Below are 16,044 nucleotides of genomic sequence, written 5' to 3'. Positions count from 1 at the left end.
CTCTCACATCTGTACATGACCACTGGAAAAACCATAGCTTTGACTATATGGACATTTGTCAGAAAAGTGATGTCTCTGCTTTTTAATATACTGTCTAGGATTGTCATAGCTTCTCTTCCAAGGAGCAGGCGTCTTTTAATTTCATGGCTGCAGTCACCATCTGCAGTGATTTTGGAGCCCAAGAAAATAAAGTTTGTCACTGTTTCCATTGTTTCCCCATCTAATTGCCATGAAGTGATGGGACCGGATGCCATGATCTTAGTTTTTTGAATGTTGAGTTTTAAGCCAGCTTTTTTCCCCATTGTCCTCTTTTACCTTCATCAAGCAGCTCTTTAGTTCCTCTTTGCTTTCTGCCATTAGAGTGGTATTATCTGCATAATTGAGGTTATGGATATTTGTCCTGGCAATCTTGATTCCAGCTTGTGATTCATCCAGCCCAGTATTTCGTACGATGTACCCAATTCTTCAGCCTGCATTCCATCGTGGCCTGCGTCTCCAACCCCCTCCCTAGTGTTGTTTTGCCACTGCACTGCCAGTCCGGTCTATCCCATTGTCACTAGCAGTCACTGTGTTTCCTGGCTTCTGGACCTTTGCTCCATTGCTGGGGTCAGAAAATCAGCACTGAAAAGAGATCATTTGAGGTCATCTGTTGCAGACTCATTCTAGGGATGAGAGATTAGATGACTGACCAGCACCACTGAGTCAAAGATCAAATGTAGTTAATGAAAAAGAAGCAAAAGGCAGTCTAGCATTTAACAAGATCAGTAGAGTCTTTCATCTGCTGAAGATCAAGTTGGTGGCCCACTTTTGGAACACCCTCCCCATGCAGCCCTGATTCCTGAACGTGTGGATCTTTGAGTCCCCACTCAAGCCTGCCACTTCACAGACATCGTCCTTAAGCTCCCGGTTGGGAGTCAACTCCTGGCCTCTCTGATCTGCAGATAGCTAGTCACTGGTGCCTGAGTCCTATCTCCTCTACTATACTTTCAGCAGACTCTTTGATTCAGCTTTGGATTTCCTCCCTGCTTATCCCAGAGACTTGCCATAGCAGGTGAGAGGTAACATCCTGCCGAACCGAGTTTCTGATGTAAGGGAGGGGTGATTCAAGCGCCCAGACACCAGCCAGCAATCATGCACGTGAGTCCAAAAGTTCCAGTTGACACCAAACCGTTTGCACGCTGCACTCCGGTCCTTCTGACTCCAAACCAGTCAAGTCTTTTGGCGCCGTCTCTTCCCCCACCCTCCGCGCGGCGAGCCGCAACGCGCATTCGGTCACCAGTCCTGGAACGTGACTTGGCATCGAGAGGGTACAGCTCCCCTTACCGAGGGAGCTCAGGTCCGAGTCGAGCTGCGGCCTCGCCAGCTTTCCGGGCTGGCGCGGTCACCGACCCCAGGCGGCGGCCGGGCTAGCCGAGGGCAGCGGGAAAGTGACGCGGGACGGACGGGGCGGGGTGGCAAGCGCGTCCCCAGGGAGGCGGGGGCGTCCGAGGAGGCGAGAGCGGCCCGGGCGAGGCGGGGGACGCGCTCGGACCGCGGCCAGGGTGCCCACCTGCCGCCGGAGCGCACAGGGCTGGGGACTGGACCCGGGCCGCGTCGGCCCGTCTCGGGGCTCGGCATCCGGCTCCTCTCCGCCCCCGGGAGGGACCGAGGGAGGGCCGACGGCCGGGCCCGCCCCCGACCCAGCTGAGGCTGCTGAAAGGAGACCAGAGGCACCACCCCGGAGCGGAGAAACCAGTTTGGCCGGTCCTGCCAAGCGGAGGGAAAAGGGCGGCCGCAGAGGAAGGGGGCGCGGACGCGGGGCGGGGGAAGGCGGGGAGCCATTGGAGAGCTGCGAGAGCCCGAGGAGCCGCCGCCAACTGGACACGCTTCCCGGGGCCCCGGCCAGCCCCGTGCGCCATGAAGCGCTAGCGCGGCGGCCAGCGCTGGGGCCGGCGGGCGGCGGCGGGCAGGTGCGCACCGAGCGCGTGGGGAGGCGCGCACCCGGCGGATGCCCCAGCCGGGGCCCAGCGAGCGCCAGGTGAGGAGGGGCGCGGCGGCCCGACCCCCGATGTGCCCCGCAGGTCCCCTGCCGTCCCGCTAGGCGACGAGCCCCGGGGAACCGGGAGGCGGGGGCAGCAGCTGTCGGCGCCCGCGGGCTCCGGAGCCCACACGGGTGGGATCTGGGTGGAGGTGCCGGGAGCCTTCACGGCCTCAGGGATGGGAAGACACAGCTGGCGGGGCAGGCGGCACCGCGGGGGCGGCCCTGGGCTCTTCAGCGGTGCGCCAGGCGTTCGGGTTCTGCGCTCGTTTGCTGCGCTCAGGTCGCGGCTTAAGTGCCGAAGATCCTACCTGGCCGGGCTTGTGGCTCCTTGAGGGGCGCCGCTGGCTTCCCTGCGACGTCTGTCGTCCCTCGGGTAGCCTCCGTTGACAGGGTTCTGCTGGGGGCCCCTTTGGGAGCCGATGCCCACGCGTCCGGAAAAGACCTCCAGGGCTGAACGTACCGGCCGAGCCTTCGAGGAGGGACCGGGAGTGAGCTCGCCGCCACCGCGCCTACTGCGGGACCGGCGCCCTGCAGACGGCTTCCGAGAGCCTTAATGCTGTTTGGCAGGTGATGGGGAGGAGGGATCCTGTTTTCTGCCGGGGACTGTAGGGGCTAATCCTTCAGCTTCCATGGCACCGCCAAAAGCCCAGCTCCTTCCCTCTCCAGCTTGGTGCCCGACGCTGTCACCTCGCTGTCTGACAGCGGAGTGGCACTTGCGGGGAAGGGGTGTTGCAGAGAAGGGCGAGAGTTTTACCCGCCCCTCTTGCCCACCCCTCCCCACGTTGGGGAAGAGTTGTCATTGTCCCCTCACCATCTCCAAGGGAGTGCGCGCACCTGGGCCCCGCCGGAGAGGGGTGGGGAGGCTTGGGACGCTGATCGGTGACAGCTGTGGGGAGCACGAGGTGCCTGGGGGATGCCGAACGCAGGAGGCGGGTTGACAGGTTCGGGGAAGGGGAACCTGAGCTCCATTTCCGCTGAGCGAGTCCGGCTCAACCCCACCCTGCTCCCTCGGCCTGCCGCCGCGGCCCCCGGCGCTCTCCAAGTCCTTCTTGGGTAGCTCCGGACGCCGCCAGTTTCCCCTCCCGGAAACTGCCCGCCCTGTGGGCCTAGTAACAGATTTCCCCCATCTTCCTGATCGCATTGCCTGGAAGCCTCTTGCTTCCATTCCTCGAGAATGAAATGAGACAACGCAGGCGACGCACTGAAAGACTACCCGGCACCGCAGGTTACAGAGGACGGTTAACCGCTGTTAGAAACGAGCTTAAAAGGGTGTGTGATCGAGTCTCCAGCGATGGTAAACACGAGGCAGATAAAAAGGGAAAACAGCGCAAAGTATGAAGGAGAAGTTCTAATTTTCATGTCTGGGGAGTGCTTTTATGTTAGACCTTAAAATGCCATTCATTAATTCCGGGCCTCTTGTTGAAGGTTTTATTAAAACCTGTTATAAATGCATGTACTGTGCAAAAGTTGATGGTTATTAGCTGATGCTGATTACTTTCTGGGGGAGACGTCTGCCTGCCTGCAATTACTCCTCTAAATCCTCTTAATAATATTCATTAGGTAGTGGAGGCTTCCTTGTTCTAATTTTAGGTAAGAAATCTTAACCTTTGTTCACTTGCCATTTTCTAGTGACCGTGCTTGGATAATTTTTAGGGATTCTTTGGTCTGACATAGGGCGCCAGACAAGACTCGGCCGTCTTAATACTAGTGAACAGCAACACCCTGTGTGAAAGCAGCTTTGGCCACTGTAGTTTTCTTTCTGTTTTTTCTTTTTTTTTTTTTTAGGAAAATGCATATCAGTGTGCACTTCCTGTGGCTCAGTGGTGAAGAATCCCCCTACAATGAGGGAGATTTGATTCCTGGTGGGTGGGAAGGTCCCCTGGAAAAGGAAATGGCAACCCATTCCAGTATTCTTGCCTGGGAAATCCCAGGGATGGAGGAGCTCGGTGGGCTGTAGCCCATGGGGTCACAAAAGAGTCAGACAGGACATGAGCCATTAAACAACAATGCTCTTGTTAGTGATACTCCTTAGTGACGGAGCTCGGAGGGGTTCTTTTTATTTTTGTGATAATTGAGGCTTTAAAACAGTTTGGTAAAAAGTTGCAGGTGTAAGTAGTCTGCAGGTGTAAAGCAAGTTCAGGACTGGTTCTGTTTTGCCGGGGTGGGGTGTCTCTCCGGTCTTGGCCCTAACAGCTCCGACCACATCCAGCTGTGGAAAGTTTCTTTCCCCATCTGCGGCTCGTCCCTCACTGCTTCCTTCCTGTTTTCCCTTCTGACCTCCCTCCTCTTCCCCTTTTTCCTGGAGCAAGGAGTTGTAGACAACATATGGATTTAGATTCCCACAGATTTCAATTCCTTTACTTTAAATTGTATTTAATGTTTACGGTTTATTCTTATCTTTATTTTTGAAATTGTGTCACTTTAGATGAATTCCTGAATTTTCTGAAAAAAGTGTTTTTCAACCTCCTTGGGTTTCGGAAGATTAAATAAGAAACCAAGTAAGCCTCGCTTATACATATTAGGTGTTTGTTGTTTTCTTAGTTTTCTTCATTAAATGGATTTTAAAAAATAGTTATGATGCCCAGGTGTTTAGTGTGTTTTTTGTATTTTATTGCCTTACTGAAGCTTGAATCCAGTGTTGGTGTTCAGTAGATTCATGGACTCCAGGTGATTCTTACAGCTCACCTGAGATTGTAATCTCCTAGTTACCTTTGCTCTTTAGTTTCAATCATTGTGTTAAAAAAAAAAAAAAAAAAAAGGAGCCTGTTTGCTTATGAATGCAGAGGAACTTGCTTTTTAGATACCAGAACAAGTTTTATGGGGTCTGTTCATGTTTTGTGTCTCTAAAGAGGTGCCTTTAAAGTTTCTCAGGCAGTTAATTTTAGACTTTACTTCTAACCCTCCCTCTAGGTGAGTCTCCTGGGGAGTTTTTTTGTGTGTATAGGTAGTGTCTTTAGGTGTCTTGTGAGTTTTCAGGCCTGTTTGTTGGCATTGTTCAATTAGATTAATTGTATTCATGCCTGTAGGTGTTGTTTTGTTACCTACTAAGATAAGTAAAAATTAATTTGCTACCAGAGGAGTTTTAAGAGTTTTAAGCCCCTGGTGGCTCAGTAGTAAAGAATCTACCTGCCAAGGTTCGATCCCGGGGTCAGGAAGATCCCCTGGAGAAGATGTCCCACTCCAGCCTGGTGTGCTGCAGCCCATGGGGTCACAAAGAATCGAACACAGCTGAGCGACTGAACAACAGTTCTTGCCTGGGAAATCCTGTGGACAGAGGAGCCTGGCAGGCTGCAGTCCACGGGGTCACAAAAGAGTCGGACGCCACTTAGCAACTGAACAGCAACAGTGAAAATTAATTTGCTACCAGAAGAGTTTTTATAACGTGAAGAGAAGATAGGTCCTCCCAAATCCCCATCCTTGTGCCCAGCTAAAAATCATATCCACTATGAGATCTTCAGAGATCCCATGTTGTTGAAGAGCTGGCATTATAGAAGAAGAGTCTAGAAAGCACACATACACACACACACACACAATTAATGGTATATATATAAAACAGTTTTGTATCTCATCTTTATTAAAAAATGAATTTTTTCTCATCTGATCATTAAGGAACACATTAATACTTTTCCTAATTGTTAAAAATTTGTTTAGGCGTGTGTGACTCTCTTGCCACCCCATGGATAATTGCACTTTAAATTGTCACCAAAATCATGCACAGTGGGAACTATGTTTGTTAAATGGTCCCATGGACGTTGAGCCCAGAGGCAGCAGTTAGGGGCTGGTGCAAGTGCACTGGGATACTGTGATCTGGCTTGGAATCCTGGCCTCGTGGCTCCCTACTTGTATAACCCGCGGCCAGTTGTTACCTTGATTGCTCTAGCTTCAGTGTGCTCATCTGTAAGATGGAAGGGGAATAGTACTACCTCAGAGTGTCACGTGATGGGTTCCAGCTGAGAGAATTTAAAAGAGCTTAGCACAGACCTCAATCAAACATAGTCAGTGTTACTACCGTGGTGCTGCTGATGGCTGCTTAGTCACTCAGTCACGTCCGACTCTTTGCGACCCCATGGCCTGTAGCCCCACCAGGCTCCTCTGTCCATGGGATTCTCCAGCCAAGAATACTGGAGTAGGTTGCCATGCCCTCCTCCAGGGGATCTTCCCAGCCTAGGTCTCCCGCATTGCAGGTGGATTCTTTACCGTCTGAGCCACCAGGGAAGCCTGTGTGCTGTTGATACCGGTCAGATCAGTAAATACTCATGGCTCAAGCCACCTTTGCCTTTCTCCTAGACAGTTCGGGAAATGAGCATCACTCCATGTTCACTTAGCAAACATAGGTGTGTATTTGCACCAGGCAGTGGCAAGAAAAAGTCCTCTAGAGCAAGGGCGAGGTTCTGAACTTCTAGACCCAGGGCTTGGGTTCTGGAGTCCAGGTGTCTAAGGACCAGGGGGCACGGTGACCTAGGGGTATGCGTACCCAGTCACTGTCTGGAGGGGTGGCCGCCCCCACCTGGGTGTGCTCTCCTCCTGCAGAGTTGGGAGCAGCCCTTGGGACACAGCTGGTCTCCTTCACCCCCACTTCCTGACTGCTTTCATCTCCCTCACCTCTGTACTCTTGTTCTTTATTTAAAATTTTTGGTTGCACCCCATGACATGTGGGACTTTAGTTCCCTATCTGGGGATCGAACCTGCACCCCCTGCATTGGAAGGTCGAGTCCTAAGTGCTGAATTATGGAGAAAGCCCTGTATTCTTGCTTAAACAAAAAAAAATGAAACTTCTCTGTTCCAAACTTGGGTTCTTTTTAAAGGATCAGTGCTTTCTGTTGGCTTCTGAGTTGTGGCCCCTGGTGAGCATCACTAGTGACAGAGACCACTGGTACAATCCCATTTACCTATCTATCCACCACCCACCTGTCCATCCCATCCATTCATTTAAAAAATGGCTTGAGCGTACTCTCCCAGCACTGGACTGGCCATGTGGAAGCCTGTGAGGTTCCTGGAGGCCTGAGTTGTGTTTTTGTCTTTTCCTCTTTGATAAGGCAATGGCAACCCGCTCCAGTACTCTTGCCTGGAAAATCCCATGGTCACTAAGAGTCGGACTGAGCGACTTCCCTTTCACTTTTCAGTTTCAGGCATTGGAGAAGGAAATGGCAACCCACTCCAGTGTTCTTGCCTGGAGAAACCCAGGGACGGGGGAGCCTGATGGGCTGCCGTCTATGGGGTCGCACAGAATCAGACACAACTGAAGTGAGTTAGCAACAGCAGCAGCAGCAAGACAGTAGAGCAGATGTTTTCTCTCTTCCTGCTCTGGACTTTGCCCCTCTGTGCTTGGGGAGGTGGTTGCCTTAGACCATGGAGGGTGGCCTGGGCCTCTCCCAGCTCTGAAGCTCTGTGTTCATTATCAGTCTTCAAGTCCAGTGAATTTACACTTTATAAGGGAGAGCTGGGCCTGGAGGCTCTGGCGGATCAGCAGTAGGAAGCTGGCTGTCAGTCTGGGGAGAGGACTCCTGGGGCTGGGGGCCCCAGGTATCAGAGGTCACCCTTGCTCCAGGGCCGCCCTTCAGTAGTGACGACCACCTTCCCTCGTGTGCCTGAGAAGCCTGGTGCATCTATCGAGTACCTGTGCAGCCTGACCTTTGGCCAGCAGCTACGGTCCTTATTTATAGGGCTGTCACTTATGGCTCTGTCTCTCTGCTGAGTGCTTTTGTTCACCAGAGTTGGAGTTTGTTTTTAGAGCAAGGAAGCATTGGAAGCCAGTTTTCTAACCTTTACTCAGACGGGGCCCAGTTGGAATATCCTCATCGGAACGACTCGGGCACTGAGAGGCTCACAGCCCCTGACCTCCTGTTCCTGCCGTTTGGGGAGGCTCCTGTGGTGGGTGCATTGCTTATTTTATGGTGTGATATGAAACTGTCAGTCGCTCAGCCATGTCCGACTCTTTGCGACCCCGTGGACTGTAGCCCACCAGGCTCCTCTGTCCGTGGAATTCTCCAGGCCAGAATACTGGAGTGGGTTGCCATGCCCTCCCCCAGGGGATCTTCCTGACCCAGGGATCAAACCCCAGTCTCCTGCATTGCAGGCAGACTCTTTACCATCTGAGGCACCAGGGCAGCCCATGGTGTGCTGTGATTCATGTACAAACCTTTACCATGTCTTCTTGTGATGCAATGAACTACTCAGACCACTCTCTGAGACTGGTATATGATCTGTGGATCCAGAAGAAACATTTACTGTTCTAAGAAAACAGATAACCAGTGAATGTGGGTGGTTGAAACAGGCACTCATGGGGGGAGGTGGGTCGGGGTGTGTATATCTCACCCTGGAACAGAGCAGCCTAGCCACCATGGTGGAAATCACACGTGTGGGCCCCTAAGCCAGGCACCGGCAGATGCTCTATAAGCCTTCAGAACTCTTGATAAAACAGTGAAATTAAGTGTGTGTGGGGTCATCAGCTGCTGAGACGGTGAGAATGAAATGAAAATCTACCCTCCGTTGTTGGTACCAGAGCAACACCGGGAGGAGAGGGGGTTCCTCATGATGTCACCCTAGTGCAGTAGTTTATTTCATGGGAGCTTTGTTTTAATCACTGTGAATTATTTATAACATTTTCCATTTTAGCCATTTTAAAGTGTGAATTCCGTGGCATTAAGTGTATTCACAATATCTTGCGGCTCTCACCACTGTCCACATCCAGAAGTTTTTCACCGTCCCATTTGGAAACTCTGTACCTATTAAACAGTCACTCCCGTCTCGCCCTCACTGTATCTTCTAATAACCTCTGTCCTGCACGGTCTCCGTGATGTTGGCTGTTCTGAGGTCCCTCGGCCACGTCACACAGCACGAGACCCTTTATGATGCTGACTCCGCTCAGCACAATGTCCTCAAGGTTCGTCCACGTCACAGCATGAGTCAGAGCTGCCTTTCACTTTCCAAGGCTGAGTGATATTCCCCGGTGTGTGTATACCACGTTTGGTTTATCCAGTTGTCTGATGAGGGGCCTTTGGGTTGTGTCCACCGTGGGCTGTTGTGAACATGGGCATATCTGTTTCCTCCTGGGAGCTGTTGAGATGTGATTCAGTTTTGTGAGATTTGTCATTCATAGAACATAGAACCTGGCTAAGAGGACCAGAGACGTGGAGAATTCAGTGTCACATTTTCCTCCAAAGCATCTTGGAGATGAGGCTGCGGGAACTGCGAGGAGGTGGGTGGCGTGGAAGACTCGTGGCGGCAGCCATGTTTCTCCTTTGCACCTGTGGCTGCTCTCACACAGCTGGTGGCCCTTTAGAATTTCATCACCCTCTGACTTGCAGTGTGGGTGACACTGTGCTGTATACCATGGTGGGGCTTAAAAGCTCAGAAGGCCTGGCTCCACCATCTGAAGATTTCTGCAGGCCACAGCTGCCCTCCAGGGAGGCTATTTCCTAGTAGAGGTAAAAATCCTTAACTTTCCTCCAGAACTGACTTGACTTAAAGAAAAAAAAAATTTTTCTGGTGGATGGAGGGAGGGTTAGAATGACAGAAAAACTTAAATGTAATGTTTGAAAATGGGATGCTTAAAAATCAGATTGTTTTCTACCTTAGGATAGAACCCATGGATTTCAAAATAGGTTTCAAGGCAAGAGATCACTCACAGGGTGGCAGAGTCATCAAATGTTGCATCTGTGTACTAATGTGCTTATTCATGGAGCAGGATCAAAGCCAGAACCCTTTCAATCATGATTAGATGTCTATTAGGCTAAAAACATCTTAATTGCAACAATATACTCTTACGTGACCTTTTGCTCATAGGGTGTCTTGAAAATTAGCTGAGACAAGGATTTGCATATTTTAAAAGCAAGACTTTTTTTTTTTTTTTTTAAGTAAAACTTACACACATTTCACACTGACTCCAATGTCACTATCCCTGGATATCATTCCATCTTCCTATCCTGTGCCAGTCCCAATCACAGAAAGGATTTTAATCTATTGGAGCTTTGCTACTTTATCTAGTTCAACTCAGTTGAGATTTAGAATATTTTAAAAAAATCAGTCTTAGCCTTCCCCTCTTGCATAGAGAAATATGGTGAAAATTCTCAAAGGTCACATAAATAGCATCCAGTGTGACCTGGATCCTTGAGATCATTCAGAGCAACACTTGGAAAAAAAAAAAATAGCTGAAGAAAGTTTGCTCAGGCCCTGTACTCTTAGTTGCTACTAGTCTCATTTCTTGAGTTCTAGCAGGTGGCTCAGTGGTAAAGAACCCGCCTGCCAGTGCAGGAGACAAGGGTTTGGATCCCTGGGTTGGAAAGATCCCTTGGGAAAGGAAATGACAACCCACTCCAGTATGCTTGCCTGAGAAATCCCATGGACAGAGGAGCCTGGTGGGCTATAGTCCATGGGCTTACCAGAGGCAGACATGACTGAGCAAGCTTCTTGAATGGCTTCTCTTAGGGAATTTCCTGTCTCCTCGGTCATTCCACAGCATGGACACTCCTCCTTAGCCTTACAAAGTCTAAGACAGCTGGCCAACAGCTACTTACAAACCACATCCTTCGTGCCGGGCACTCAGCGTCAGTCAATTAATCAAGGAGGTGAAGAGCCTGCCCTTGAGGAGCTCACATTCTATCGAGATGAGGACAGTGGATAATAAAGATAGTGAATAGGTAAATTACAGGCTTCCCTGGTGGCTCAGATGGTAAAGAATCTGCCTGCAATGCAGGAGACCTGGGTTCCATCCCTGGGTTGGGAAGATCCCCTGGAGGAGGAAATGGCGACCCATTCTAATATTCTTGCCTGGAGAATTTTATGGACAGAGGAGCCTGGCAGGCTACAGCCCAAGGGGTTGCAAAGAGTCGGACACGACAGCGACTAGTGACAGCGCACGGGTAGATTACGAGGTGTGTGTGAAGATCAGTTCTGCTGCTACTGCTGCTAAGTCGCTTCAGTCGTGTCCGACTCTGTGCGACCCCATAGACGGCAGCCCACCAGGCTCCCCTGTCCCTGGGATTCTCCAGGCAAAAATACTGGAGTGGGCTGCCATTTAGATCAGTGCTCCAGGGGAGGAAAAGAGGAAGCTGAGCAGGGTGAAAGAATCTGGGTGGGGGGTGGGGGGAGGCAAGGGAGCAGGATGCAGTTGGACAGTGGACAGGGTGGCATCCGGGTGAAGACTCAGCAGGGAGAGAGTGAATTAGGAAGATCTTGGCAGGGATGGGGAGAGTGTCCTGGGCACAGATGACTTGGTGCTTGGCTGGTGTGATGAAGGCCAACAGGTCATTGGCTGTTCCTCAGACCTGAAGTGCGGAGGGGCAGGGCCGGGAAGACAGAGCAAGGGGGTGTGGCGCCCCTGGTGCAGGGCTTCCTGCGAGCTTTTGGCTCTGACTTTGTGCAAGCTGGATGAGGGCGTCGGTGGAGGACGTTGCCCACTGAGGGTCATGATCTAGCCTCTGACTCGTGTTTTAGTCACTCCGGTTGCTGTGTGGAGACCACGCCAGGGGAAGGCTCTTAGACTGGGAGGGTAGTTAGGAAGCGGAATCAGGTGAACTATGTTGGAGTCTGGGACCAAGGTGAGAGGTCTGAGAGAGAGAAGGCTGTGGATGTTTCTTAAAGGTAGAGCCAACAGGATTTCTGGACAGATTGAACTTGGGATGTAAGAGAAAGAGGAGCCAAAGATAACTTTCTTGGCAGAGTCTGGGTCGCAGATGGAAATCTGAATTTTCAAAATGCGGTAAATTCAACGGGCTGTGTTCAGATCACTCCTAATGGGTTATAAAAAGGCTCTTCAGAAGACACATTTGTATAAGATTTTCATTCACAGAACTTCAGCAGAGAACTTTATCATCAGAGCATGTCTTTCTTCTTTGCTGGGGAGAGGTGAGGTGCTGGAAAAGACAATTTCCAGGAAGCAGAGGACTTTGCTTGTATTGGAAGGAAAGAGACTGTGTTAGATGATCAGTTGTGTCTGACTCTGCGACCCTGTGGACTGTAGCCCACCAGGCTCCTCTGTCCATGGGATTTTCCAGGCAAGAATACTGGAGTGGGTTGCCATGCCCTCCTCCAGGGGATCTTCCTGACCCAGGGATTGAGCAGAGTTTTTACCCCTTGGTCCACCTGGGAAGGAAGATGGTCTATATTCCATGGGGGGTGCAGGGCATGGAGACCTCTCCTGCAAGAGAAAACAGGTGAAATTGCTGGTAAGGCCCTGCTCCCACCACTCCCAACCTTACCACGCATTGTCTACTGGGGAAGGCAAGCTTCTCGCCCACAAACACAGGCTGGCCATCCCTATCTCCACACACGTGGGTTATCTTTTTTCAGTTTTATTGAGATATAATTCCTGTACTGTACAATTCACCCTTTTACAGTGTACAGTTCTATAGTTTTTAGTCTATTTACAGAGTTGTACCACCATCACTACAGTCTTTTTTCTTTTTTTAATATCTGAATACTTTTTTGGCCTCACCGGTCTTAGGTGTGGCTTTCAGGATCTTTGATCTTCATCGCAGCTTGCAGACTCTTAGTCATGGTGTTTGGGCTCTAGTTCCTTGACCGGGGATCAAACCCGGGCCCCCTGCACTGGGAGCACAGAATGTCAGCCACTAGACCACCAGGGAAGTCCCATCAGAGTCTGTTCTGGAAGCTTTTTATAACCTCAAAAAAGGAGTCTGGTCGCCTTTCGCTGTTACTCATATTCCTGCTCCCCTTAGCTCCTGGCAACCTCTGCCTTCTGAATCTATGTGTGTGCCAATCTGGACCTTTTCTCTAAATGGAAGCAGACAACATATGTTCTTTTGTGAGCTGACTTATTTCATTTACCATCATGTTTCTGTGGTGGTTTGTTTAGCGTAATCATCCACGTTGTAGCATTTAGCCGTGTTTAAGTCCTTAATTGCTGAGTACACAAGTTACTTTTGCACGTGATGCGTTCTTGAAACGGTCACAGGGAATGGAAATGTATGTTAGTCACAAATAGATCGATTAACATTGTTAGAAAAGGAATTGTTTGTGCCCAGAGAGCTAAATATTTCTCTGTGAAGGTGTGTGTGTGCGCGCATTAATTTATTCTTTCATGTACATGGAATTTGTGACTGACTCTAAAAACTGGTGGCTTTTGAGTGGCCTTATCATTTTCTTTCACTTAAAAAAGTCAACATTTACTTATTAAACGCCCACTACACTCCTGACCACATGGCAGGTGCTGGTGGCTGATGCCAGGATGAACAAAACAGGGACCTTCCCCTGCGGTGCTCACAGGGTTGCTGGAGGAGGGGTGGTAGGAGCCAGTACTGAACCGAAGAGATATGAGATGCCCTGATATTAGGATCTGTGATAAGCACTTACAGGAAAATAAGACAAGACTAAGAATAATGAGGGCTGACTTTAAGATGGGCCCAGAGGAACCCAAATGGTCATGGAAGGATGGATGGATAAATACACAGTGGTGCATCCATATGATGGAATACTATTCAGTCGCACACCACAACATGAACCTTGAAGAATTATGCTGAATGAAATAAGTCAGACACAAAAGGACACCTACTGTATGGTTCCCCTTCTGTGAGGTACACAGAAGAGTCAAATCCATAGAGGCAGAAAGGAGAACAGTGGTCACCAGAGGTGGAGGGAAGGGGAATGGGAATTACTGTTCCAGAGGACAGAGTTTCGGTTGGGGAGGATGAGAAAGTTCCCAAGGTGGGTGGCGGTGATGGTTGTACAATGGGAATGTACTGAACGTCACCGAAGCGTACTCTTACAAATGGCTAAAATGGTCAATTTTAGGTTGTATATATTTTACCACAACAAAAGATTTAGCCCAGGAAGATGTCTTGAAGGGGATTATTCTTAAGTTGAGACCTGAAGGATGAGAAGGCATCAGGTAAAGGTTTCCTGGTCCAGCTCATGGCAAGAGCATGTGCAAAGACCCTGCGGTGAGAGCTTCCTGCCGTGTCCTGGGACCTGTGAGAAGGCCAGGATAGCTGGGGTGGGGGGTGGGATGGTTGGGACCAGGAAGCGTGGGGTGAGGTGGGCAGGGACCAAGCTGGTTGGAAGACATCGATGTATTTGTAAGCTGTGGAGTGACATGATTTGATTTTGAGTTTCAGTTGAAAACTCAGACTGTGCTGTGGAGAATGGGCCGGGGGGAGCCAAGAGCAGAAGCAAGGAGACCGGTTAGGAGGCTGCTGCCAGGGGCTGAGAGAGAGAGATGAGAGGTGGGGGGGCGTGGGCCCGGATGACGGTGGAGAGGTGAATCAGGGGGCGGAAGCTGCCGTTTGATTGTGGAGTCTCCGCCTGGGTGACGGATCAGATTCCAGGATCTCGTGGACGGGAAGGAGCAGTTGATTCTCAGGTTTCTGACATAAGGGATGGAAGATGAGGATGTCCGAGACGGAGGAGCAGGACGGAAGATAACGAATTTGGCGTAGGTCGTTGGTCGTGTTCACTTCCACCCAGGAGTGGCCAGAGGTCAAGCTCTGATAAATTCAGGAATTTTGCCTGGAGACATGCAGCCATGGGAACCTGCAGTGTGGAGATTGGTTTAACGAATTCCATAGGGACATGGTGGCTCAGAGGTTAAAGCATCTGCCTCCAATGCAGGAGACCCAGGTTCGATCCCTGGGTCAGGAAGATCCCCTGGAGAAGGAAATGGTAACCCACTCCAGTATTCTTGCCTGGAGAATCCCACGGACGGAGAAGCCTGGTAAGCTACAGTCCATGGGGTCGCAAAGAGTTGGACATGACTGAGCAACTTCACTCATTCACTCATAGGGACATTGGAAACCTTACAACACTGAGCACGTCCCTGATGGTTCAGTGGTAAAGAATCCACCTGCGGTGCCGGAGACATAGGAGATGCGGGTTCAGTTCCTGGGCTGGGATGTTGATTCCTGGAAGATCCCCTGGAGGAGGAAATGGCATCCCACACCAATATTCTTGCCTGGAAAAATCCCACGGACAGAGGAGCCTGGTGGGCTGCAGCCCTAAGGGTCGCAAAGATTCAGACACGGCTGAGCACAAGCATGGACGGGGAGGGATGCTGGAAACCTTATGAAACCAATGCTTTCCAACCTTAGGGCCATCCTTTTAATTTTTATTGTTTTGTTTTTTGTGAAATAGTACATTCAACTATTTTTTTAAGCAATAAAGCATTTAAATTTGAGCAAAGAAAGCACTTGTGGAAATGCTCTAGTGTTGCCTTATGTACGAGAATGACAGTGGAACACTGGTACAGTGTTATCTAGTTGGCAGGACCACCACACACAGGTCAAATGTTTGTATTAGACATGGGAAAGGGGCAGTTGGTATATTTAACGGGAACTCGCTAAAGCTTGGGAATTTCTCATGGACAGTGCGGTATTTTTTTTTTTTTTAATTACAGAAATTTATTGCAGTTTAGTTGATGTATGATATTGTGTTCATTTCAACAGTAGGGTAGTTAAATTGGCTTATGTGGCCTTGTCTAAAAACCAAATTGTGCTTTTAAATATGTGTATGGGGTGTGTGGGGCTTCCCTGGTAGCTTAGCTGGTAAAGAACCCACCTGTAGGAGACCCCTGTTCAATTCCTGGGTCAGGAAGATCCCCTGGAGAAGGCATAGGCTACCCACTCCAGTATTCTTGGGCTTCCCTGGTGGCTCAGACAGTAAAGAATCAGCTTGTAGTGCGGAGACCTGGGTTCCGTCCCCGGGTTGGGAAGAACCCCTGCAGGAGGGAACAGCAACCCACTCCAGTATTCTTGCCTGGAGAATCCCCACGGACAGAGGAGCCTGGTGGGCTACAGTCCATGAGATCACAAAAAGTCGGACACAACCGAGGGACTAAGCACAGCCCAGCACATAGGGTGTATGACAACGTGGTGCTGCCTTTGTTGACAGAGCTCTCTGCACAAGTAGCATTTACCCACTCAGTCCTGTGCTGTCTCTATTTGTTGTTGTTTAGTTGCTAAGTCGTGTCCTACCCTTGTGACCCCATGGACTGTAGCCCACAAGGCTCCTCTGTCCCTGGGATTTCCCAGTGCAAGAATACTGGAGTGGATTGCCATTTCCTTCTCCAGGGG

At 50.3% G+C, this 16,044-nt stretch overlaps 2 protein-coding genes across 2 annotated transcripts in view; one reads left to right on the top strand and one right to left on the bottom strand.

Annotated features, from left to right (window-relative positions):
- Positions 1 to 1,326: 1,326 nt before the first annotated feature.
- ATP8B1 (ATPase phospholipid transporting 8B1) overlaps positions 1,327 to 16,044 on the top strand; it is a 112,009-nt gene continuing 97,291 nt past the window's right edge. Inside the window, exon 1 of the mRNA XM_069568987.1 lies at positions 1,327 to 2,017. The gene's annotated coding sequence lies outside the window, so the exon portion shown is untranslated. The remainder of the gene's footprint in view (positions 2,018 to 16,044) is intronic.
- LOC138428348 (tetra-peptide repeat homeobox protein 1-like) lies at positions 1,382 to 2,989 on the bottom strand. Its single transcript, XM_069568998.1, has 3 exons — positions 2,855 to 2,989; positions 2,329 to 2,489; positions 1,382 to 2,159 (listed from the first exon to the last, which is right to left on the bottom strand). The coding sequence occupies exons 1-3, from the start codon at positions 2,987 to 2,989 to the stop codon at positions 1,382 to 1,384; spliced, it is 1,074 nt and encodes a 357-aa protein (XP_069425099.1).

The sequence above is a fragment of the Ovis canadensis genome, chromosome 23 (genome assembly GCF_042477335.2).
Source record: "Ovis canadensis isolate MfBH-ARS-UI-01 breed Bighorn chromosome 23, ARS-UI_OviCan_v2, whole genome shotgun sequence".
In the NCBI taxonomy this organism is placed as follows: Eukaryota; Metazoa; Chordata; class Mammalia; order Artiodactyla; family Bovidae; genus Ovis; species Ovis canadensis.
This window is presented reverse-complemented; position numbering and strand designations above follow the sequence as displayed.

What these genes read in the sequence shown, in the direction of transcription:
- LOC138428348 (XM_069568998.1), bottom strand. Translation starts at nt 2,989, where the DNA reads ATGGAGCTCAGGTTCCCCTTCCCCGAACCTGTCAACCCGCCTCCTGCG. An exon ending in CCCTCTCCGGCGGGGCCCAG is followed by an intron (nt 2,490 to 2,854) that starts GTGCGCGCACTC and finishes CCCTCCTCGAAG; the next exon opens with GCTCGGCCGGTACGTTCAGC. An exon ending in GGAGCCACAAGCCCGGCCAG is followed by an intron (nt 2,160 to 2,328) that starts GTAGGATCTTCG and finishes ACCTCCACCCAG; the next exon opens with ATCCCACCCGTGTGGGCTCC.